Here is a 27252-nt window from a genome sequence, read left to right on the forward strand (position 1 = left end):
CTTCCTGAGACGTGTCATGAGGATAAACACTGCAGTTTTGGTTAATGAAGCCTCCTGATTCCCTTGTGAAGACTGAGGAGAAGAATAAATTCAATACCTTTGATATCTCTCCATCCTTAGTAACCAGATTCCCTTCATCATACTTTATGGGGCCAATATGGTCTGTCCTCCCTCTTTTATGGTTTAGGATTTCTTGGGATTTTTTTTTGCTCTCCTCCGCTACGTGTCTTTCGTGTTCTATCTTAGCCGCCCTAATTGCACCCTTAAATTTCTTGCTGCATTCTTTGTAAAGTCTGAATGCTGATGATGATCCCTCAGCCTTGTATTTCTTGAAGGCCTTCTCCTTTGCTTTTATAAATGCGTTTTTTAACAGAAAGAAATTTTATTAGACAAATCAGCATTACATTACAGCAGTGTTTCTCAATTCCAGTCCTCAGGCCCCCCCAACAGGTCAGGTTTTTAGGATTTCCATTATTTTGCACAGGTGATTTGATCAGTTTCACTGCCTTAGTAATCACCACAGCCTTTTCATCTGAGGGGAATCCTGAAAACCTGACCTGTTGGGGGGGCCTGAGGACTGGAATTGAGAAACATTGCATTACAGATACATCACAGAAATTACATCAATGCAGAAATCAGAGTGTCAGAAGTAAACCCAAGTAATCGGTAGCAAGTGAGGATTGGGTAAATATCAAGCATACATAACGATTATTTTATAGGGGGGGGGGGCCAAAAAAGCAACCGTCAGATGGGGGGGTCAAATGTCCGGCACACTTAGTCTGGAGTTGGGTCAAGGGCAGCGTGGGTCTCCATCCAGGTAGACCAGATTTTGTCGAACTTCCCTGAGCACTGTCTATTTTCATAAGTCAACCTGTATAAGGGCAGGACTGAATTCACAGAGCGCTGCCAGGAAGCACAGGTGGGGGGGGGGGGGTGGTGCTCAGATTTCCATTTCAGCAGAATTTCTTGTCTAGCATAAAATAGGGATATTTAATATAAGGTCAGGCGTAGTTTACAGTACCTATCCCTTGCTATGTCCTGCAGATAGCTCAGTAACAGAACTGTCGGGTCGACCTTCCAGCCCAGAATTGGCCTCCCTGGCACTTTCCCCTCTAACCTTCCTGTCACCCATCTAATTTTTTCTAGTGCCTGCACCTCTTTATCTCCACCGCCTCTATGCTGGCCTCTACCAGCACCTGCTGGGTATGTTCCCGGCTCTCCTTTAGTATGGAGGGTCTTCTCAGTGCTGACCATTGCTTCCCTAGATTCAGAACCTGGACTTCCAGGGAAACAACATGCTTACATTTTGCACAACAGTATTCGCACTCAATCAGATGATCAAGGAATGCATACATGTCGCAAGATGTACACCGAGTTGCATCTCCACACCCACCGGCATCGTACCTACTAATTTAATGAGGATTGGGGATTATACCCTGTGCAAATCAACTCACAAATAACTTCATGACACTATTACATGTTGGCATTCATGGTTCCCTCAATGAACTGTAGCTCCCCAGTGCCAGCGGCACCCATGCAGCCCCAAACCATGACACTCCCACCAACATAAGGAGATATAATAAAAATATTTTCAAAAATGTCAGGGTGTACACACTTTTGTGAGATACTGTTTATCGAAGTAACGAGTTCATTCCACATTACAGAACAAGCATATTGTTTGTGTATCAATCCATATAGCTGGCACGTTGACTGTTCTTCTTAGCTTTACATTTTATACCCACACTCTATTTGGGATATGGGTTTTCAAAAATCAGAAATTTTACAGCACAAATTTATTTGCAGTGTTCCAACTGATAACTGCTAGTTTAGGCATTTGTGGCACAGTTTTTTATGCCATTAAAATGTATTTATGTAACTGGAGCAGTTTTAATGTGTCTTAACGCTCAAGAAATGCTTCAAAATAGCACATAGGGTGTCTGGAGAGCATTTTTAATGCTCGAAAAAGCTCCATACTAAAGCACATTGACGCAAGTCTGACACCCATACAAACGCAATAGGAACGTTTGTTAAAGCGGTGGTTCACCCTCAATGACAACATTCTAGCATTAAATTAAGCATAGTAGCGCGAGCTACAGTATGCCTTTATTTATTTATTTTGCCCCGTACTCACTGTTTAATCCTATAGTGAAGATTCAGACTCCCCGCGGGGAATGGGCGTTCCTACCCAGAGGGAAGATGATTGACGGCCGGCTATGGCACGTCACGCTCCCCGAAGATAGCCGGAGTAGGTCTCGGCTCTTCACGGCGCCTGCGCACAGACTATGCGCAGGCGCCGTGAAGAGCCAAGTCCTATTTCGGCTATTTCCGGAGAAGCGTGACGCGCCAGAGCCGGCCGTCAATCATCTTCCCTCTGGATAGGAACGCCCATTCCCCGCGGGGAGTCTGAATCTTCACTATAGGATTAAACGGTGAGTACGAGGCAAAAAAAATAAATAAAGGCATACTGTAGCTCGCGCTACTATGCTTAATTTAATGCTAGAAAAAAAAATTATAGGGTGAACCCCCTCTTTAAGCGTTAGAATCTTTTTTTTTTTTTTTTTTTTTACAAAGCGTTAGAAATTTTGTCAAATGTGAACAAGCCCTTAGAGCTACATGATAAAACATGACTTAGGAGTTGTCACTTTACATTTCGAATCATCTGCAAGTTGGGTGTATAACGAGCCCAATAAGGTTGTGTAGGATAAGGACTGCAGTATTCTCTTAATAGAGCAGATACACTTTTTTTTTAGGGGGCAATGGTGTGGAAAACAGTATCTCTAAGGCCGCGTACAGACGACCGGATCTGTCCGATGAAAACGGTCCGCCGGACCGTTTTCATCGGACATGTACGCTGCCGGATTTTGGTCTGATGGTTGTACACACCATCAAACCAAAATCCCCGCGGACAGAGAACGAGGTGACGTATACGACACCGACGTTCTCTGACGCCGAAGGTCAAAGCTTCCACGCATGCGTCAAATCAATTCGACGTCATGCGTGGGTTCTCGGGCCAGCGGACATGTCCGGTGAGTCATACTGACCATCGGACATGTCGGGCGGACATGGTTCCAGCGGACATGTTTCTTAGCATGCTAAGAAACAGTTGTCCGCTGGAAACATGTCCGATCTGCCGTAAAATTGTCCGGTCGGCCCTACACACGACCGAACATGTCCGCGGGAACTGGTCTGACGGACCAGTTTCAGCGGACATGTTCGGTCGTGTAAAAAAAAAAAAAAAACAGAAAAAAAGGAAGATAACTGCGCTAAACCAGAAACGTACACAAAAATTTACAGATCTTGTGGTATATGGAAATACGATGGACAAATGCCCAAGTGTGTATCAAAAGTACAGGCCACAAAAACAGTGGCCTATTAGTAATTAAGTGACTAAATACTATACGATTGGGTTCCAGGTCCCTGGATGCCCAAATCTAAAAGTGAAAAAATAAACAAATATAAACAAATAAATGACCGTAACATGTGTCACGGCTATCAATCTATCACCAATTTTGCAATAAGTGATATTGCACAATACACGGATATTGTGACATAAATGATTAATTTTGTGAAAAGTCCAGGAAAAAAAGAAAGTCCATAATGGGCTGTGAAAAACACCCGTGCAGAATAGATTGTGGCCTGTACTTTTGATACACACTTGGGCATTTGTCCATCGTATTTCCATATATCACAAGATCTGTACATTTTTGTGTACGTTTCTGGTTTAGCGCAGTTATCTTCCTTTTTTTCTGTATATTTTGTGTGTTTTGTTTGACATAATAATTGCTGCTTATCATTTAAATTTACCTACTTAGCGCAGTTGCTCCCTCTTTTTTCATGTTCGGTCGTGTGTACGAGGCCTAATGGATGCAATTCCTTAAAGTGGATGTAAACCCTCCATACACCCAGTGAAGTGAACAGCCTCAGGTGACACACAGAGATGAACCAAATCTCCCTACATAGGTTTTACATGTATAGCTGCTGTCTTCATATTTATATACTGTTTAGAAAGTTCAGATCTGTTAGGAAATGTTCTCTTCCTGTTTAACACAGATTGTGATGTCTGGTCATACAGCAAAGATAGCTAAAATTGCTGATTGGAGGAAAGGGACACGCCCCCCTCTCCACATAGGCAGAGACTCTCAGAGGTGTTTTGTAACAAGGCCAGCTCCCTGCTTATCTACTGTATTTTAGCAACCTCCCCTGACAGAAATGTCAGGCTGCCTTTATCTGATGTGGCAGAGAACTTGTCAGGAGTTATCAGGCTGATAACAGAGGAATGGATCAGGAGAGAGCTACAGGACCTATAGGGCTCTTTGAAGAGAGATAACAACTCATCTCTTTTGATACCAAAGGAGACTGGAACAACAAGCGCCCAGAGGCGATTAAGTTCGCATGTGCTGCGCTATATAAGTTTTCATTCATTCAACAAAATACTGCAGATATATGTGCCCAGCTCAAATTTCATGAATTGGGTTTATATCCACTTTAATAGAGGGTAAAGTCTTATGATGGGAATAATTATTTTCCTGTTAATATCTCTAATAACCTAATAGATGTACCACCCTAGTAATTGGGCAATTTCTAGTAGCTCAAGTGTGGTACCAAAATCTTTGCAATAAATCGCAACTATAATCTAATCACTCGAGGATCCTAAATGTACAAGATATGACCTAGAAAAATCCTATGTTAAGCTCCCCATCAGCTAATATTGGCTGACAGCCTGAAATTGCTATGTATTAAAAAATGCAGCTGCTACTTTGTAAAAGTTTACTTGCAGATAGTCTGCAATGTCCCTGGGTAATAAAGGGTGACAAAGTATTTTTTTTTAACGACCAGGATTGCTTTTTATTCAAAAACAAAATGCATGGTACAATAACAGCAGATATCGGGATGATACAAATCTCCAAATGAGGTACAAAACACATGTACATAGACCACATATTGTCGGCATTTTGTCATGTTACAACCAAAAACGTAAATGTTTTTTTATTGGGATTTTATGTTATAGATCAACACAAAGTGGCACATAAGTGTGAAGTGGAAGGAAAAGGAATACATGGGTTTAATTTTTTTTTTACAAATAAATATCTGAAAAGTGGGGGGCGTGGCCAGACCAGGCATGTAAGCAGCAGTGATTCACAAGGCTCCCTGCACTGATCCTCTCCCCGATCGATCCAGGACTGGCACTGTTAGATTCCTCAGGCTCAGATGATATCTGTCTTGCCTCTGTAGCATTCATGATGACCCAGAAATCTGAGAAAGAAGCGGTGTCCCAGGAGCTTCAAAATGGCATGGGCTCACAGCCTTGGTGTAAGAGTCCAGGGCTTACTATGCATGCACCAATGGCACGATTCCGCAAGAGGAAATCTGTGCCAACTGAGCATGTGCCAAAGACACATCAATGCACCAACCTGAACCTGCGCAGAAGACCTGATGGAAAAAGGCAAGAAAATACCCAGGAGGCACACAGGAAGTGACCTCAAACTTCCCTATATAAGCCCAGCTCAGACACTGCCAAATTGCTGCATTATCTTCAGCCCCCCCCTTGTCCCTGTGCTAGTGTGTGATCTGTCTAAACTTGTTGTTTCCTGGAAACCTATTTTGACTACTCTTGATTGCTGCTTGCCTTTGACCTTGGATTTGTACCTTGACCATTCTACTTATTTGCCCCTATTGTACTCAGCTGCCAGATTGGAACCGACCCCGGCTTGGATCTGGACCATTCTTCTTCTGATTAACCCTTTTGTACTTCGTTGCCAGAGTGAACTTGACCTCGGCTTGGATCTCGGATTAATGCTTGCACGGGGCTCCGCACCCCTGCCACTCAGTGTCCACCAAGTCTCTGTCTCCAACTCCAGAGGCTTCAAGGACCCAAGGTGCAAGGGAGGCCTCCCCACTACTTCGGTCTCACCTCAGGTACGTGGCCCTAGTGACATTTAGAGAACACCTCATGGCTCAAACAAGCTGAAAGAGGGAGCTGCCAGAACTGGCCAGACCCCCCAACAGTCTGGTAAGGACAATCTCAGGGGCATCCTTTATTATGCCCATAAGCTGGGAGGGCTGCATGAGGAAGTTTCCCTGCTGAGACAGGACTTTCAGAAAATTTGCAAATGCACTATGGCGGCAGAAAGACGAATACCAGCTGCCACCTTTAGTTGCTGAATCCAGATCTACAAGCCGCATGGTTCACGCAGTTAATGATCATGCTGACGATATTGAGAATCGGTTGAGGCGCAACAATGTCTGCATAGTTGATCTTCCCGAATGCTCTGAAGGGAATGACAATAAAGATTTTCTGGAAAAGTAGTTGAAGGAGATATTTGGGTGCGATGCCTTTACACCCCTGTTTGCTGTCAAACGACTCTGCCGCACTCCAACGCGTGCCCTCTCAGGGAATTCGCCCAGATCTACCCTTGCCAGGTTACTCCATTACAGAGACAGAGATATTGTGCTATGCTTAGCCAGAGATCGTCACAACATAAAAGTACAATGGTGTCCCTGTGTCCTTTCATCCGGGTTCTGTCTGCTGAAGTGCAGTGCACACGCTCAAAATTTGCGGAGGTCAAAAAACGACTGCAGAGGCTTTCACTTACCTATGCAATGCTATATCCTGCCCGCTTGCGGGTAACTGCCCGTTGCAGGGCTCATTTCTTTAACACAGCTGGGGAAGCTATGGGGTGGCTGGACATGAATGAGGCCTCCCTACGTGCATGACACCAGGAGGAAGACGATGGGTGATCGTATGCCGTTAACCCTGCATGCTAGTTGCTATACTAAGGAGCACAGTTGTTGTTGTTCTTCTCCTTGAGGATATCTGCCCCGGCTGAGGAGATCACCTTCTTAAATGTCTCTCTTTGCTATGTTGTTTGGGAAACTACAGTATGCTTCCATGTTTCGAAGGGTGTACAGCAATTTTTGTGGTTGTAGACCGTCTATCTAAAATGGCCCATTTCCTTCCATTGAAGAGCACCCCCTCGGCTGCCGAGACGGTTCGTGTCTTCATCAAGGAGATTTTTAGACTACATGAAGTCCCTTCAAATATCGTGTCAGATAGGGGGGTCCAGTTCATGTCACGTTTTTGGAAAGCCCTATGTGAGACCTTGAAAATTGAACTTTCCTTTTCCTCAGCCTATCATCCCCAAACCAACGGGCAAACAGAGAACAAATCAAACTCTCGAGCAGTACATTAGATGCTTCACGTCCTTCTCTCAAAATGACTGGGTTTCCCTGCTACCTTTAGCAGAGTTTGCCTATAATAACGCTAACCATTCAGCCACTGGGCAGTCCCCCTTCATTGCCAATTACGGCTTTAACCTAACATTTCTACCTGATTTCCTTCCAGAATCTCCAGTTCCGTAGTGCAGCGTTGTAACGCCATTGGCGTTATTCAGTATAAAACGAGCGCAGCCTTACCTACTCCATCGGCTGCGCTCCTCTCTCTGCACTGGCCGCGTCACTTCCGCCGCGCCAGTGTTTGCGTTCCACGCTGGAACGCGGAAGCGCGCCCCAGCGTGCTCTGCTGATTCCCGCGCCCTGGCGGGTATTTAAATCGCCAGAGATGTCGGCAGGGTGTTCCACTATTCTGTCGGACCCCTGCCGTCCCCCGGGAACCGCTCTACAGACCCCAGAGAACCTGCTACAGTGAGGCTCAGTCCTCCCAGCCAGAAGACGCATCCGCACCTCTTCCAGTCTCCAGCTCACCCTTTACAGGCTCAACCCTCCAGGCATAGCAGCCCAGCATAGGAACTCACTACAGGGAGGATTCCTTTCAGCCTTGCACTCAGGAGACCTGGTTATACCTACCTGAACTGACAAACCAGCAGTACCGCAAGTATCTTTATAAGACATATTAAATATTATCTAGCTATGCTATAATCTCATGGAACTTTGCTTATCATATAGACATAGCTACTCAGTGTGAACTCTGCCTGAACATATACCTGTATAATCTGAGATTGCCTAATTACTGATTCACTATCACTGTTTGCTTCAGAGACTTTGTTTAGAACCATTACAACGCTCATCATAAATATTAAGGACTCATTCACATATGCTACTATATTCTTATGCTGCAGAATACATGCTTATGAAATAATAAGCTCATTGATTGTGTTGGTGCTCTGTTTGAGGTTGTGATGATATAAACCATTAACTCTTATCATATATTAGAGTGACTAGTTGGTTTACACCTGAGAAACCTCCGCAGCTGAGATCCAATTGATCAAATCACATATATCCAGGCAGGATCGTCACAAGCGTACGGTGGATTTTCTGAGCCGCAACAACCAGGTGTTGCAAGAAGCAGTGACCAAAGCCCAAGCCGACAGCAAGAAATTCTTTCATAAGAAGAGGAGAGGGGAGCTGGATCTTCAACCAGGTGATCAGGGATGGCTATCTACAACTAACCTCTGGTTGGCCTGTCCTTCTAAGAAGTTGGCACTGAAGTTCATGGGGCCCTTTCTAATAAGAAGAAGGATCAATGAGGCATCGTATGAACTGTCTTTACCTGACTCCCTTAAAGTTCATCCGGTTTTTCATGTCTCGTTGTTAAAACCTGCAGTTCCCGACCCCTTTATTGACAGGGGGGCCAGTCCCCCCAAACCTATTTTGGTTGATGGCTGCAAGCAATACGTGGTGGAGGCCATCCTTGACTGTAGGAAACGGCAAGGGCAAACTCAATTTCTGGTCAAACAGAAGGGGTACGGTCCAGAGGATAACTCCTGGGAACCTGAAAGCAACATTCATGCCCAAAGACCGATCCATGCTTTTTTTTTCTGCTCACCCTGAGAAAGGAGTCCGACTTGGCATCCGGAGGCTGCCCCTTGGGGGGGGGCAACGTCAGGGATCTGACAATCAGTTCCGGCGTGCGCGCATATTGCTGCACAAAATCAGCAACAGCAGCTGCCTGTACCTGTGCGCCGGCGCACGCCAGTTGCGCGCGTGTGCACTTTAACGCACGGTTGGCGCATTTTTGCCTTTAAAAAGCCAGCAGCTGCAGTGGCAATTTGCTGTCTGATCTGCAGCGTTGTATCTGTATTCTGTGACCTGTTGAACCTGTTACCAGTACCGACCCGGCTCCGTCTGACCACCCGTTACCAGACCCCTTGCCTGAATCTGACCACGCTTACAGCCTGCAACATATTCTGTCTGATTACCTGCTTGACCTGGCTTGTCTGACTCCGCAACTGTCTGATTGCTCTGTACCTAACCTGGCTTGCTTTACCAGTTCCTGCTGCCGCTGTTCCAGTATGCTGTTCCAGCTCCAGAGTCGCTGACCCTCCACGTCTGCTACCGCTGTCTCCTGTGCCAGCCCTTCCTGAAGGATCACCGTCCTGTGCCTGACTGCTGCCATCACCCAGGCACTCCTACCTCGCTGTGCTCCCGAGCTTGCTGTTCCCACTCCAGCAGCTCCTGAGCCAGGGCTGTAAGAGAGGCATCCTCCTGAAAACTAGGCTCTGACTAGCAGGTACGTTCTCGTACATAACAGGCCCTGTGGGCATAGATGAAGTACCTTCACTGTTATTTTGGTTGCTAGGATTAGCACTTTGAGTTTTTCTGCCCTGTTAGTGGCATATGTACTATTTTTCAACAGTTTTTTTTATGTTTTCTTTGGTTTTCATTTAAGCTCTTTTCCAGAACTACTCCTGCTCATATGGATCTAACCTAGTTGTTCCTATGGCTCAGATGATTCCCGTACCTGCTCCACCCCCAAGGCTTCCTTGGGGTGAACTGTTAGAAACATTGGACTGCTTTATAAATCACTGCTGCTAGGGAGGGCGGTGTGCTACTGCCTCTCTGGCCACATTACCAACTCAAGAGACCCGTGTCAGAGGTCACATTAGTGTCATGGAATATTCGGGGTCTTCACTGTCCTATAAAAAGGGCCAAGGTGAATGCCTCGCTTCGTAAATACCAGCCTGCTATATGCGGATTACAAGAGACCCACCTCACTCCAAGTACTATTTCATGTGTCAGAAATGCTTGGGTGGGCCATGTGTACCATTCTACTCACACCTCATATTCACGGGGGGTGAGTGTGTTTATACAAAAAGCCCTGGATTTTCAGGATATTGCTGCTCAAATTGATGCTGAAGGCAGATATATTTTCATATATTGTAGACTGTATGCCTTGACATGTGTTATTGCAATGGTTTATATCCTTCCACCCTTTTCTACTATTGTGCTGAGACATTTGGCAACCTTTTTGTCTGACAAACCTGACATCCCGCCTTTTCTACTTGGGGACTTTAACAGCTGATACAGCCACAAATGGATAAGTATCCTCCCCTTGTTGGTTCGCCAACATCTAGAGGATCTCTGCTGGCTCTTTTTATTGAAGAGTTCAGCAGAGTTAATTTGTTTAGCAAAAAATAAAAGGAAAAGGAGTGGGAATTAAAAAAATAATGCCTGTCTCCAGGCTAGGGCATGAGATCTGTAAATAACCTGATGTTGCAACTGTGATCAGGTGACCTCAGACACACATACACTGCAATATAACAATCAGATCACTCGAGCTTCTCCTCTGCCCTGCTCTCACTAGATACATGTAACCTAAATCAGATCACTTGTCTGTGTATATTCTGCTTTCTGTTCTGTGTTTTCACTGCAATATACATGCATTTCCTCATCACACTGAACTATGGATCACACTCCATGATGAGAAACATCCAGTCAAAACACAGTAAATGCAGCCAATCCTGGGAAAGCTGGAAGGGAGAGGAGGGGAGGGGAGAGGGATGTGAATTGTGAACTTTTTACACAGGATGTGCCTCTGTCTCAGGCTAGTGCATGAGATATGCAAATAACCTGTCACTCACAGCAAGGGGGCGGCACGGACTAAGGTTTTTTCTCTGTAAGGCTAGGTTCACATCACGATTTTTACATCCGATAATCGGACCGTTAAATCGGATGGAATCGTATATGACAAAATCGTATGTAAATTTTCCATCCGATTTTCACTAAAAAAATCGGATCCTGATTTTAAATAATGTCTGGCAATGGCCATAAAGTTTTGGCTATTTGAATGTTTGTTTTTTTTCTTTTGTACAATTCTTGAAGTTTCTAGCTCGAAGACCTATAAAAAATAAAGATAAAAGATAAAAAAATCGGGTACGATTTATCGGATAAAAACGCACAGTCATCCGATTTATTACGATTTAGATTGACCACAATATAAAAAAAATCGGACACGATTTTAATACAATTTCAAATCAGGACCAAAAATCGTGGTCAAACACGATTTTTGATGCGATTTTAAAATCGTATCAAATCTGATGCGGATCAAATCGGATGCACTTGGGGACCTACATTAATGAATGGAAGTGAATGGATACGTTTTGCCATACAGATTTGTACGATTTCAAACCTAAAAATCGTGAGAACAAGTAGCATGATAAAATCGTGGTGTGAATGCACCCTAAGTCTGATTTATTTCACTGAACAATAAAAGAGGATTGCTCAGAGCTGGATTAACTCTGTGTGGGAAGACTGGGCACAGATGATAGGAAATCGTATACCCTACATTGTGACATAAAAAAAATAATAATAATAATAATAATAATAATAATAATAATAATAATTCGGGTTTACATCCACTTTACATCCACTTTAATGAATAAAAAAAAATGAAACAGCAAAGTTAGCCCAATTTTTTTTTGTATAATGTGAAAGATGTTACACCGCGAGAATCGTGATCTTCATTCTAAGCAAAAATATTGTGATTCTCATTTTAGCCCAAATCGTGTAGCTCTAATTTGTACCAGTCTCGTATACACTACACTGACGACGTGTTGAATATGCATCTCTCGACTCTTGAGCTGCCTAGTCTTACTGTGACACAGCAGGCACAAATTGGATGCTCCTATTTATTTGGAGGAGATACAAGAGGTGGTGGGTTCGTTCACCTCGCCCCCGATCGAGGTTTAGAAAAAATAATCAGCAATTATACTGCCTCATCTCTTGCAAAAATATAATGCTGCATTGAAACGAATTGACTTCCTGTTTCTATGTCCAAGGCAATTATTGTTCTCCTACTTAAGCTGGGCAAGTCACCCACGGTTTACCGGTTCATACAGATCCATTTCCCTACTCCAAACAGATATAAAGATCCTTGAGAATGTTTTGGCTTTACCCCTGAATAATGCAATACTCAGCATCAGGGGCGGACTGACAACTCATGGGGCCCCCAGGAAATAGAAGATTATGGGGCCCCCTGGGCTTACAGATGGCCACCAAGCCAGGAAGCAGTGCAGAGGCGGGGCAGCTAAAATCCCAGGATTTTCACATCAAAAGCATGTCGGTTTCGGACATATCAGGGACAGATGTAAAAACACAGATTTATACATACTGTCCCTGGTTTTACTGAGCCTGATGGGGGCCCCCTAGTGGCATGGGGCCCTCGGGCAGTGCCCGAGTGACTCAATGGTCAGTCCGCCCCTGCTCAGCATCATACACCCTGACCAGACTGGCTTCATGCCTGACAAGTCAACAGCCATTAACCTTCGCCGGGTCTTTCTTAATATGCAGACCCTTTCTGAGAAGAATGGGGCTCGGGCCCTCCTGTCACTTAACGCAAATAAAGCGTTTGATAGTGTTGAATGGCGTTATTTCTGGGTAGTACGGGAGCGCATTGGATTTGGAGAGAGGTTCTCCTGGGTGCAGCTCCTCTATCACACCCCACAGGCCGCTATTCGTGTGGGCAGTGCAGTATCCCCCTTGTCACTATCTGACTTTAGAGTGTGCAATATTAACCACTTCAGCCCTAGAAGAAATTGCTGTTCAATGACCAGGCCATTTTTTGCGATACAGCACTGTGTCGCTTTAAATGGCAATTGCACGATCGTGCGACGCTGGACCCAAACAAAATTGATGTCCTTTTTTTCCCACAAATAGAGCTTTCTTTTGGTGGTACTGAATGTGAACCTGGTCTAACAGGTTTTCTTCTAAGATTGCCCTGTATTTGGCTCCATTCAACTCTGACCAGCTTCCTGGACCCTGCTGAAGAAAAGCATCTCCCACAATATGATGCTGCCACCACCATGTTTCAAGTTGGGGATGGTGTGTTCGGGGTGATGTGCAGTGTTAGTTTCCCGCCACACATAGCGTTTTGCTTCTAGGCAAAAAAGTTACATTTTGGTCTCGTCTGAACAGAGCGCCTTCTTCAAAATGTGTGTCTTACATATGGCTTCTCGCAATATGCAAATGACTTATTATAGCTTTATTTCAATATTGGCTTTCTTCTTGCCACTCTTCCAAAAAGGCCAGATTTGTCCTGTGGACTGATTCCATCACCTGAGCTGTGGATCTCTGCAGCTCCTCCAGAGTTACCATGGGCCTCTTGGCTGCTTCTCTGATTAATGCTCTCCTTGCCCGGCCTGTCAGTTTAGGTGGACGGCCATGTCTTGGTAGGTTTGCGGTTGTGCCATTCTCATTCCATTTCGGATGATGGATTGAACAGTGCTTCATGAGATGTTCAAAGCTTGGTATTTTTTTTTTTATAACTTAACCCTACTCTAAACTTCTCTGCATAAAATCCCCCCCAAGAAAACATTTAAGTTTTAACATGACAAAATTAGGAAAATTTAAAGTGGGAAGAAAACATTTAAAGGCGCTGTAACCTTAAGCAGGCTAGAACAGTACACAGAGTGAAAAAATATAACATGGGACATAAAGAAAAGGGAATCTTCAAAGAAAAACAAAAAGAAAGGTTTGCAGGACAGTGCGTCCAATAGAGAAAGAAGAGGAACTCATTGGGTCATCCAAGGCCGCCAGATTTTTTAGGGCAATTTTAATAAATAGCGAAGGCAAAATTCAATACTGTATTAATCACAATAATACTGGTATCTATCTATCTATATATATTATATACATACACACACACACACACACACAAACACACATGGCATACCTTACCAGTGTTCTAAAAAGCCTAATAACACAATATTACATATAAATTATCCATTTTATTATACAAATGAGTTCAAATTCTGTAGAAAAATACTACACCACATATGTCACATATAATGTTCTAGACATAAAAGCGTCTGTCGTCTACGCATTTTGTGGTTTCGTAATGCTTCTTCAGGACATTGGCTTGAAGCAGTTTACATAACAAAAGAAGTAAGAAAAATATATTCCATCTTTTCACCATACAACACAAAGACATGCTGGTAGGTTAATTGGATCCTGGCCAAATTGGCCCAGTATGTATATATGTGTGTACCACTGTGTGTCCCATGCGTGTCAAGATCCTACGGGGTAATTGACCGCACCAGCCAGAAAGACACTGGCTGCAAAAAAGCGCCTAGAGGCGATTCAGTTTGCATGTGTAGCGCTATACAAGTCATTCACTCACACACTCACACAAACTAAAACATATGAAGCAGGTTGGGTGAAGAGTTAAGCTCCAACCAAGTCCCACCCGGCCTGTGGGAGGGAAAACCGAGGGCAAAGAAACTGATTTAAGCAAAATGTCCTGAAGAAGCAGTACAAAACACATAGACAACAGAAGCTTTTATGTCTGGAACATTATAATCTCTTTTTCTCTAATGATTACATAGACATAAATTAATTTTTGCAAGACTATGTCACCAAATGAAACCATGTTTGTCCTAAAGTAAAAAACAATATATATATATTATTTGTTATTTTAAGTACAGTTAATGCCAAAAAAACAGGCCCATAGTGGATGTAAAAATTGCTCTGGTCCATAAGGGGTATAAAAGGGGCGAGACCTTTAGTTGCATGTAAGCAAATGCTACTTCATGTCACTTTTTGACTGAATTACCAACTGAAAGTTTACATACCGTATTGGCAAGCACACTAAGTAGTATGGAAGTCACCATGTTTACCTGAAAAATTGCTTCTTGCTTCCTTTGACAAAGCGGTTATTACAGCCATATACCACACAGGCTGGATGTAGGCTTTTCTCCATAGGGTCAAGTTTAACCTAAAGAAGTAGAAAAAGGGTTGCAGTGTTTTATATTAAAATAAAATTAAAAGTTAAAATTACAGACCATGACACACCAAACACACTTTTCTATTAAGAGCTGTGCAATGTCATTGCACTTGTAACACAATGCAAAACATTTCAAACGCTTCCGTATCACAAACCTGAGTCCTTTTTATCATTTACAAGTATTTGTGTATGACATTGTAGAAAGTGAGTTGTATGCAATTTTCTCCCGTGTTGATTGTAAAGCTGTAAAAAGGGAGCTAGGAAAAAATGGCTACCCTGGGCCAAGTTGGCCAACAACAAGTCTTTCTTCAACAATGATAGAAAGACTTGGGTTCCTTTAGTTCTGAATATATACTCACTTTATAACACTGTATAACACCTATATACTGTAGAAACTGAACAGATGTCACTGAATCACAAAGAGCATTACCTGTCAGATGCCATTGTTGTTTTTCAATTACCGCCATGACAATCTGGAGGTAAAAAACCCCATGAATCATCATGTCCATTATTATTGTAAATATTGATATGTTACCATATTATACTATAGGCCAGGGGTGGGGAACCTTTTTTCTGCCAAGGGCCATTTGGATTTTTGTAACATCATTCGGGGGCCGTACAAAATGATCAACTTAAAAATTAGCCCTGCACATCTGGACCCCTTTTACATTACACAGCACCGCATCTCTGGACCCCTTTTACATTACACAGCACCGCATCTCTGGACCCCTTTTACATTACACAGCACCGCATCTCTGGACCCCTTTTACATTACACAGCACTCTGGACCCCTATTACACAGCTCTGGTCCACTTTTACAATATACAGTACCCTGCACCTCTGGACCCCTTTAACATTACACAGCACTGCACATCTGGACCCCTTTTACATTACACAGCAACGCATCTCTGGACCCCTTTTACATTACACAGCACCACACATCTGGACCCCTTTTACATTACACAGCACCGCATCTCTGGACCCCTTTTACATTACACAGACACCCCCCAGCTCTGTCCTTTCCTGCATTAATCATGCAGATGGAGAGACAGTGAGCAGCGCTGAACAGAGGGCAATCACCTGCTGGTTTACTTATGTTAGCTTCAGCAGCTCTCTACTCAGCGCTGCTCAATGTCTCTCTCTCCCCTGCGGTACAGGAGAGTGTTTGCTTACCTTGCAGCTGGAGATGGAGAAAATGAAACTCGGCGCGCCACCGCCACGCTGTAAACACGTGCACACGTCAGCGCAAAGGCACAGCGCCTCCCACTCCACCGCCCGCCAATCGCTGCCGTTATCTGTTTTTTTCAGCCCTTCCGCCTGGTTGGCTGGTGTTCCCCGCCACTCCCACATTGAGGGAGACAGACAGTTCCACCAGCCAACCAGGCGGAAGGGCTGAAAAAAAAAAAGTTTCCTGCTCGGCGGGACTCGGGGCTATTAGTGAAAGCCTTAATGGCCGAGACTCTGGGCTTTTCACCAAACCATTCGGGGCTCCAGCCTCCCCAGCCCACAGCTTCGCGGACACACACTCAGCGGCAGGGGGGGGCCGGATGGAATGATTTTGCGGGTCGCATGCGGCCCGCGGGCCGTAGGTTCCCCACCCCTGCTATAGGCTATGGATCCATGCATTTTATAAATTAAAGTAGAAGTCTAGTCTAAACCAAATTTTAAACCTGCTCCCAACCCCATTCTAAGTTCTACACTAACTAGCCTGTAAACTGAGGAAATATAAGTATACTGCATGTACTTATTCCCTGGGTGCTTTGGTCTAGTCACAGAATCTCCCCAGCAGCCAGCTTCAGAGGAGAGGAGAGCACGCCAACAATGGTTGCAATGCCTTAGCAGTTACGGCACCCATAAGCTTACCATGGGGCATCCATTGTCAACTATCCCTTCTCTTCCATGAAGCCAGCTCTGTGAGCCGATCAGGTGACTGGATAGGAGCCCCTGGGAATAGATGAGTATACAGATCATTCTACAGAGTATTTGGAATAGGATCTAGAATGGGGGCTCCACTTTAAGTACATACATACTAGTGCCTCTTATCTGCCCTGAGGACAACTCGTATTTTCGAATCCCTAGTAGCGCAGCAGCGGTTGATTCTGTTGAAATTTCTACCAGAGCATTGTGTTCCATGTGTTTCCCCCCTCCCCCCGTCTTCTTTTGGAACCTATTTTTTTTGAGGAGCAGTTACCTTTTCTCAGGTACCCATTCTTACTTCAGCTGGAATTGCCTAGGGAAGCTTCACCCGGAGGCTGCGGGGCAATTTATATAGCACAGCGTCTTGCACATGTGCAGTTGGAAGCTGGCTATGAAACCGCAAGGAGTCCTAGCCAGATTCCAACACTAAACATGCTGGCACTGGGGACCCGAAGGCTGTGAAGAATCAGCCCGGGTGAGAATAGCCTAGGATCCCTGGGAACAGGTAAGTGTACTTTTATTAAAAGTCAGCAGCTACAGTTTTTGTAGCTGCTGACTTTTATTTTATTTTTTTTAAACCAGACTTAAGAACCACTTTAAAGTTTTTTTTTTTGTATTTCGATAAAGTTGAAAATGATAACATCCCCTCACAGGTTGTATGTACACAATCACAAGATGTAATAATTCAGCACCGCACACCTTACCTGATCTCCTTTTTGGACTTCTGTTACATCACAAGTTTTATTTTTCCATTTAGGATTTTTAATAAAGATAGAAGGCACTGCATCATTTCGTAACTGATGGCCCATTGCTTCTGGACACGACATGTAGTCTTTGTCAGTAAAATGATCACTACAGATTATGCTGGATGTGGACGGTTTCCAATATTTACGCTGAACTGCTACAGTCCACTTTGACAGACATTCTGGATCATTCAATGGAAACCTGCACATAGATTACAGTTAATATCACTATAAATTTTCGACCACTTATTATAGCTTGGAATTAGGCTTTCTGTAAGGAACTGTCTTATAGAAAAAGTGTGTTAAGTCTGCCCATAAAAAAGAACTCAAATTTAGTAATCTGCACTAGAACAGATAAAGGAAAAAAAATTATTGCTTTGGGCAACTCAGTAACTTATTATTTCAGATGCTCTGATACAAATGTGTTGCTAGCCAAGAAAGTAAGGTAAAACAAATATATGCAAGAATTAGACTAGCACTTCATCATACATATCTTCAGAATAAACTCAGTTTTCAGTCTTCAGAAAATTCTCAGTTATGTGCACTAAACAGTAAACAGAATATATATACTGGATGACACACATAGAGGTACTCATTTATATACACATTACTCACACTGGCAGTCACTATGCTGCAAGCACTCCGCTTTATGGAAACTAGCGATGAGAGAATATAGTGGCTGCCAATGTTGAACACTTAAAGGAAACTGGTAATGAAAAAATATGGTGGCTGCCAGTTGCCTGGCCTTCGTACCGATTCATCAGCTTTAAAATGTACCGTAACTGAAAGCAAGTATGGAAACCAGGACATCTGACTTAAAGCATACCTAGACTCAGACATCCTTATCTCTTACACAGTGCTAGAAAAGCGAGTTGTGAATAATACAGCACTTACAGTTGGTATTCTGCAGCTGATCTTTTGCCTAGGGCTACTCTGTCATCCTTTATACAGAACTGTGTGGCCACATTATTAGACGTGTAATCTATTTCTAGCATAGGTGTGCGTAGCCTATTGCATTAGGGTGTGTACCCCAAATCTCAAACACATATGAATGACACCTGCTGTCACAGGGAGGAGGCTCAGGTGGTGGGTGGCAGTTGATTAGGAGCATATTACATTACACCCTAAAAATGGGTGCAACATGTTCCTAAAGTTGAACCTAGCCTTTAATATAATGGGGGCATTTACTCTGGCCACTGGCACCCCCAACCACCCACCTGGTAATGCCTCTGGACAATGCTAATGCATATGGAGTAATTAGGGTGTGCCCAGGCACACCCTGTGTGCACGCCTATGATCACTAGAGAATTCTTCATGTTCCTAGACCCTGCACCTGTAATCCAGTAACGGGAAGCAGTAATGAGTGGGGTAGAACCTCACAGGTTCTTGTGAGGCTAGAAGAACAGAGGTTGTCTAGGCACTGTTACCTGTAAAAGGGTCCTCTACTATTTATAATGGGGAATTCTATGCTAAAAAGGTACATATTTTTACTAATTGCTTTACCATATTAAATTATATTAATAAAAGATTTTAAAGAGGAACTTCACCTGGCAACCAAAAAAAAAAACCTCAGCAACGGTAGCTACTGACTTTTAAACAAACACAGTACATACCAGCCCATGGGGTCCAGTGCTGACTTCCTAGCACCTAAATACTTTTCAGCTTTTTTTTTGCCCTGTGCCATAATCTTGATATCCTGCTGAAGCAGCACTAAGTATGGTCCCAGGAGGCTGCAGGGTGACTGCCCTGAAGCCTCCCGGGATGTGTGACGTGCACCCAAGGAGGCTGCAGGTGAGGTGAGTGGGCAGAAGGCTACAGCATCCTCGACTAAGTGAGGAAAGAGGAAGTGAGAGCAAACCCTACCAAAAAAAAAAAAAAGCGCGCACGTCTCTAAAATGAATTAAAAAAAAACTTAAATTGTGTAAAATGCAGCAGGAGGATGAAAATGATGCTAACTTTTATTTTTGGGCGAAGGCCCACTTTAAGTATAGGCCTGCTTTAACTTCAGCTTTCTGATCAGAACAAATTATTCCTGAACCTAGAAAAAGCCAAGTTATAAGATCAGCAATGGCAGCCCCTGTATTTCTCTCTGTACAGGTTTCCTTTAACTAGCACCAGAAGACATTGACAGGTTGTTTCCCCTGACTTTGGAATGTTATAATACTACATCATTTACCTGAAAAACTGCTTATTGCATCCTTTGAATAGGGCGTTACTGCAGCCATATACTACACAGGTCTTCATGGTCATGGTCTCCTTTACAGAGAAAATAAAAAAAATACATAAAAACCCTTTTATAGATGTTTTATTTTTAAATAGAATAGTTAGGTTCCAGAAGACGATTAGCCTGTACCTACAAGCAAACATGTCCCACTGGCCCCATTCTGAGTGTAATCTGCTCAGTGACTACATTCTTATCCAAAGTTTCTTGGCTGTACCTTGTCACAGCAAATAAGTATATTACATTAGGCCAATATAAAGAACTGTCATGAGCTTAAAGGGGTTGTAAAGGTTAGTTTATTATTTTCTAAATAGGTTCCTTTAAGCTAGTGTATTGTTGATTCACTAATCTTTTCCTTCGATATCCCTTCTAAATGTTTTTTTCTTTGTCTGAATTTCTCACTTCCTGTTCCTCCTCAGTAAGCTATTCTGGCTGACTAACCCCCAGACAGAACATGGTGGAAAGCTTACTGAGGAGAAACAGAAAAAAAAACACTTAGAAGGGAAATCGAAGGAAAAGGTAAGCGAACCAACAATACACTAGCTTAAAGCAGATGTGCGCTCAAAAAAATATATTAAAAGCCAGCAGCTACAAATACTGCAGCTGCTGACTTTTAATATTAGGACACTTACCTGTCCTGGAGTCCAGCGGCGTCCGCAGCAGAGGACGAGCGATCGCTCGTCACCCTGCTGCTCCCCCCTCCATCCAAGGTGAGGGAACCAGGAAGTGAAGCGCTCCGGCTTCACTGCCCCGTTCCCTACGGCGCATGCGCGAGTCGTGCTGCGCCCGCCGATTGGCTCACACGCTGTGTGCTGGGAGCAGAGTGTTCCCAGCACACAACAGGGGACAGACAGGAAGTCAGGAAAAACCCGTCTTTTGCCCGTGACGTGTGGCCGGAAGTGGGTGCAAATACCTGTCTTTAGACAGGTATCTGCACCCCCCTCCCCCCTGAAAGGTGTCAAATGTGACACCGGAGGGTGCCGATCAGCGCGACTTCACTTTAGCGTGGAGATCCGCTTTAAAGGAACCTATTTAGAAAATAAAAAACAAACCTTTACAGCCCCTTTAAGAAGTCCACAGATGAATACAGAAAGTCTTTAAATCAGTAATAAATAATATTGACTGGCTTTTTCTGAAGCTGATCAACAATGGACTGTTAACATTGCAAGTGGTGACAGCACTGACATTAGGATTCCACTTTAGAAAGTTCTTAATGAACATACCAGACTGGCAGAACATTTTTGTAAGATCTGAATATAAACTCTATTAATTAAATTATTTTAATGCAGCAAACCACATCACGTGAAGCTTGTCTCCCAAAAAAGTTCAGGAGCTACTTTTGGACGACAAGCTTCACGTGATGCCGTTTGCCGCAATTGCAGCACAATCTATCGCGTGACAATCATGGCAGAACCGCACCGCATTTTTAGGTGCGATTAAAACGAATGACATCGGAAATTCGTGTTGTGCGATTTGTCATTTTAATGGAGCATTTTGAAATCGGGGGCAGATTCCCCCAGGTGTGAATTCAGCCTTCAGCTTCATGTAGCTTTATGAGCAGGCTGATGTAAATAGACTTGTGCCTGTTTACACCCGCCTACCTACGAGTCTGTCCAGCTCCAGAAGAAAAACAGAAAAGAAGAACTGTTTGCCTTTACATTTTTTTCCCAGACCTAAACATGATGGATCAGAGATAGTCTGATGTAAACTGACTCAAGCCCATTTACATCTGGCTGCCCATAGAGCTACCACGGGTCCGCCAGAAACAAACTGAATGGGCACAGATGTAAAAAAAAAAAAAAACTGACATCTGCCCCGTTTAACTCTGATTCAGCAGGGGATCCACTCACAGATCGATCCCCTGCTGAACAGAACTGAGCGGCTTCACGTGAAACAGCCCTAAGGCTGCAAGTGCAGAAAAAAAGAAACTCAAATATTGTCATATAATAAGGCTGTTGCCAGAACAACATTGGCTTTGCCAACTAACGGTTTTACCCTTCTCAAGCAGCCTGGAGAACATATCTCCTATCAGCCCTGAGCTTTAGGCAGGCCAGCTTCCATAGGACCTTATAGCCAGAGACATGGGTAACATTTCTGACGGTGATTTATTACAGCTACAACACAGACAGCCATTTCTGACAGTAATGCCGCGTACACACGACCGTTTTTCGGGATGTTAAAAATGAAATTTTTAATGGTTTAGAAAAATTAAGTTTTTTTTCAAACCGATTATTGTTAAACCAGCCTTGCCTACACACGATCGTGAAAAAAAAAAAATGCTCTAGCAAAGCGCATTGACCTACAACACGTACGACGGCACTATAAAGGGGAAGTTCCATGCGGATGACGCCACCCTTTGGGCTGCTTTAGCTGATTTTGTGTTAGTAAAAGACGATTCGTGCTTTTCAGTCTGTTACAGCGTGATGAATGTGCCATCTCCATTACGAACGCTAGTTTTACCAGAACGAGCCCTCCCGGCTCATAACTTGCTTCTGAGCATGCGTGTTTTTTTCACGTCGTTAAAGCCCACACACGACCATTTTTTACGACGTTAAAAACGACAACGTTAAAAACTACGTGAAAAATTAGAGCATGTTCTAAATTTTTAATGGACATTTTTTACGTCGTGAAAAATGCTCTGGCGCCCACACATGATCGTTTTTAATGACATTAAAAAAAAAACATAGGGCCAAATCCTCAAAAGAGATACGACGGAGTAACTGCTGTTACTCCGTCGTATCCCTGGTCCTAACTATGGAACTGATCCACAGAATCAGTTTCTCATAGTTAGGACGAAGATCCGACATGTGTAATTGAATTACACTGTCGGATCTTAAGGATGCAATTCTAGGCCGGCCGCTAGGTGGCGAGGCCATTGCGGCCGGCGTAGAATATGCAAATGACCAGTTACAGCAATCCACGAACGCTCCGAGTTCCGTCGCGTAAAACTAGGGCTGAGCCCTAGTTGTCTTAAGCCATGTTAAGTATGGCCGTCGTTCCCGCGTCGAATTTTAAATTCTACGTCGTTTGCGTAAGACGTCCGTGAATGGTGCTGGACGCCATTTACGTTAACGTCTAAGCAAATGACGTCGGAGCGACGTCAGTTAGCGCAATGCACGTCGGATAAGTTACCCGACGGAGCATGCGCAGTACGTCCGGCGCGGGAGCGTGCCTAATTTAAATGGGACTCGCCCATTTGAATAGGAACGCCTTGCGCCGGACGGATTTAAGTTACAGCGCCGCAAAGTTCCAGGTAAGTGCTTTGTGGATCGGCACCTAACTTGGGAATTTTGCGGCGGAGTAACTTAAATCCGAAAAGTTACGTTGCGCCGCGGCTTTGGGGATTACCCCCATAATTTTTTACATCCCGAAAAACGGTCGTGTGTACGTGGCATTACAGGGGTAAAGCGTAGCCTGTCAGAGCTGGAAGGAGGACCTGATGCACCATGGAAACTATATATTGGGAGATCCTGTGCACAGATTTGTACTATGAATAATTAGGTTATCCCCTGCTATTTCAATGGCTTATATTTAGACTAGCCATGTTAAAGTATGGCCGTCGTTCCCGCGTCTAATTAGAATTTTTTTTTTTTTTGCGTAAGTCGTCCGTGAATAGGAAAGGACGTAACGCACGTCGCCGTTCAAAAAATTACGTCGGTGCGACGTAATTTTGCGCAAAGCACGGCGGGAAATTTCAAAACGGAGCCCGCCCCATTTAAATTAGGCGGGCTTGCGCCGGACGGCTTTACGCTACGCCGCTGCAAGTTTACAGGCAAGTGCTTTGTGAATGCAACGTAAATGTAATACGTTACGCCAACGCAGATGTACCTGAATCTGGCCCAGTGTTTTTCGTCTGTGTTTAGAAATAGAACACGTTTTATTTTTTTTCGATGGAAAAAAAACTATAGGAAATTCCTATCGCCTGTGTGCAACTCCAATGGAGAAAAAACCCACGCATGCTCAGAATCAAGCCAACGCATGCTCGGAAGCATTGAACTTAATTTTTCTCGGCTCGTCGTAGTGTTTTACATCACCATGTTTTGGACAGTCGGAATTTGGTCCCACATTGTGTATGCAAGACAGCTTGAACGGACTTCCGAAGAAAAATTCCATCGAATTTTAGGCCATCGGAAATTCCGATCGTGTGTACAGGGCATTAGGTTTCACAGTTAGTATAACATGCATGCTTTACCGTATATACAGACCGATTTTACTGTTGTGGGCTCAGTTAACACTTTAAATGCAAAAGAGGCTATGATTTTTACTTATATTGGCTGTGAAACAAACATTCATCATCCGAATAAACTGTCTGCAAATTGAGTAGATGGCCGTATTGTTGAAAGGTTACGTGTTAACATATCACTATAATACTGGAAGAAGGTATTTTGAAAAAAAGATTGCGTGTCTCATTAAGAGCAGATTCACACATGTGCTGGTGGTTGTCACAGTGGGTTCTCAGCAACAATCACCCGTACTGAAAAACATGCTTCTGTGCAGGAGATGTGTGGGGGTAACATTAACCTTAATGGCACCTCGACGCACTGGAAAACGCACTGTATTTGTGGTTTCTGCATGGGCCATGTTTTCAGAAAAGTCGCAGGGACCTTTTCCCTGCGTTTTCTGGAGGCACAGCTGCCCATTCAAGTGAATGGGCTGCTGTGCCCAAGCAAAACGTGGCTTGCAGAGCCGCACAAGTGTGAACCAGGCCTAAAGACACATATGGATGCTGAAAACAACAGAAATATCTCAAATACTACTGCTTATCTGAATTTCTAAGCTTGACAATTGATACAGAAGTCAGCTATACCTTAGAATTCATCACAACTTCTTGCTTTTCTTGGTTTCCAGGTGTGTCTGTCCCCAGAATTTCTGTTGCTGGTAGTGAGGACTCTGTAGTTCTGTCAGTAGTACTTTCTGCAATTTCGCAGGGCCCGCTTGCCTTTATCAGCTCTTCTGTGTCAGGAAATGGCTATAATACAGAGTTAGAGATCTCTATAGCTAAAGTAAATGAAGTCCTAAATGGACCCTATCACCATAATAATAGGTCTACTTGCAGCGTTTTTGCTTTCCATAACTGGTTTCTTACTCACTTGCAACATGCCTCTGAACTTGCTAGAAAATCTGACTACTCTGGAATATCCTAGCACAGCCCCTCTCTCCTTGTATGTCATAGTCTTCTATTCCCCTGGAAGGGGCTAATTACGCTCTGTGCTGACCCATCTCCTCTGCCCTTCCCTTTCTGCCTTATGTAACCTTATATGTAGCTGCAAGAGGAGGAGGAGGAGGAGGAGCAAAAAATAATATTCTATAGTATAGTATCATTTGAGTGGCAGCTCTGAATTTGCTGGAGCTGCTGACATTACATCCAAAATGAGGAAAAAGGAGAGGAGGATGGGACTTTATATGAAGCATGCATCCAGGGAGATAACACGATAAGAATGAGTCTGGCATCTATTGGCTCAACACGTTTCGTGGCGACTGCCCCTCTTCAGGAGCAGGTATGAAGTAGATATCTATAAATATTGAAACATATATTTTAATTGTGAAAAGGTCGTATAGTAGGTCTTTATATAGTGAGAGTGGGGGGGAAACAATTTCCTAAAACTACTTACAGATATGCCTATGAATCTGGGCGCCAACTGGAAGAACATCAAACCCGTCGAGCCAATAGATGCCCCCTCGCTTATATATTGCATTAATACTATTAACTACCTCTTATTCCAATTGGATTGTACCAATCAATCAGGGTTATGGTCATTTACTATGGAGACACGCCTCAATGTTTACAGTATGAACTAATTATGCTAATATATTATCATGTTATTGTTATTAATTATTTGTATAAAAATATACTATTGATTGCCAATTGTTGTTATGCAATGTTTTCATGCAACATTCATAGTTCTATTACTGTATTTGCTGGCGTATAAGACTACCTTTTACACTTAAAAAAACTGGCCAAAGAGCAGGGGTCATCTTATACGCCGGGTCAGCTGCTCGGATGCCTGCTGGATGTGCGGTAATACTGTATGTAGCTTTGGCTACATACAGTATATACCGCTTAGTCAATCCCGGTGAGCGATGTATTCAAATGAATACAGAGCCTGCTCGGATTGGAGTAACAACCTCTGCCAATCCGAGCAGGCTACATATAGTAGCCTACTCGGATTGGCTTTGAGAGTCAGAGAGGCACGGGCTGATGATGTTACAGCCTCTGCCAATCCAAGCAGGCTTTGTATTCATTAATAGAATACATCGCTTGCCATGATTAGCTCCAGCTCCAGCAAGAAGGAAGAACAATATGGCTCCAGAAGGAAGAAATATGAAGCGTCCGAAGCATCGGAAGGAGGGGGGGGGGGGGTCGCCTTATACGGTGAGTACAGGCAAAAAATCCTAAAAAACTGTAAAATTAGGGGGTCGTCTTATACCCCCGGTCGCCTTATACACCGGCAGATACGGGTATATTAGGTACATGCCAGAGTCATTCTTATTGTATTATCTCCCTGGATGCATGCTTCATATAAAGTCCCATCTTCCTCTCCTTTTTGCTCAAGAATCAGCAATAGAGGCGCTTGGCTTCACATGCCCTGCGCCTCATATAAAGTCCCAAACCTTTGTTTTTTATTGCATCCAAAATGGTGGCACCCAGCAGCAGTCTCAGGGCTTATGGATGTCTACACAAGGCACTCTTTTACAGTTAAATAACATGCATAATACAGTATATGTAAGCGCACATACTATAGTATAATATTATCAGAATATGGTTGTTGAAATGAATGACCCAATGACAGGGCCCCTTTAAACTTTAAAGTGGTAGTAAACTCAGTTTTTTCACTTGTACCTACAGGCAAGCCTATAATAAGGGCTTATATGTAGGTACTGTGAGCATCTCTTAAACTTTCACTGTTTAGGAGATATTGATATTGCACACAGCTGGTGATGTCACCAACGCATGCGCTCTGAAGGTCCAGAATACTGTGCCGGACCTTCAAAGCCAGTGCTGTAAACGGCGGGCCTACCGCACACATGCGCAGTGTGACATCATCGCGCCCCCAGCCAATCATGTAGCTGGAGGCTGCAAACCCAGAAGGAAGACCAGGTGAAGATGGGAGCCCTGTCAGCAGTTACAGTGCACCGCTGGAGGGCTTTGTTTTAAGGTAAGTCTTTCATAATGTGCTAGTATGCATTGCCTTGCAGGGGAAGTTTTTTTTTTTAACTGCGGTTTACAACAGCCTTGTTTACTTTATCTGCTGATTATGATTTAACGCTACTAATAAAATATGAGTTTCCTTAAATATTTGTTTTGGTGTATAAATGTCAGCATAACACAGCCCTAGTTCATTTTCAGGAAAAAAATTCACCTCTTTATAGTGACACAATACCACTAAGTAGGTCTAAACTAAGAGGGTACTTGC

General features: G+C 43.6%; 1 protein-coding gene across 2 annotated transcripts in view; it reads right to left on the minus strand.

Moving 5' to 3' along the window:
- LOC120913779 overlaps window positions 1-27252 on the minus strand; it is a 61455-nt gene that overhangs the window by 16977 nt on the left and 17226 nt on the right. For both annotated transcript variants that reach the window (XM_040323987.1, XM_040323994.1), the window contains 4 exons: window positions 24645-24806; window positions 19793-19872; window positions 17578-17818; window positions 14850-14947 (listed from right to left, as the gene is read on the minus strand). In XM_040323987.1, the coding sequence (XP_040179921.1) occupies window positions 14850-14947; window positions 17578-17818; window positions 19793-19872; window positions 24645-24806 (581 nt within the window). The remainder of the gene's footprint in view (window positions 1-14849; window positions 14948-17577; window positions 17819-19792; window positions 19873-24644; window positions 24807-27252) is intronic.

Source organism: Rana temporaria, chromosome 1 (assembly GCF_905171775.1).
Source record: "Rana temporaria chromosome 1, aRanTem1.1, whole genome shotgun sequence".
NCBI classification, from domain to species: Eukaryota; Metazoa; Chordata; class Amphibia; order Anura; family Ranidae; genus Rana; species Rana temporaria.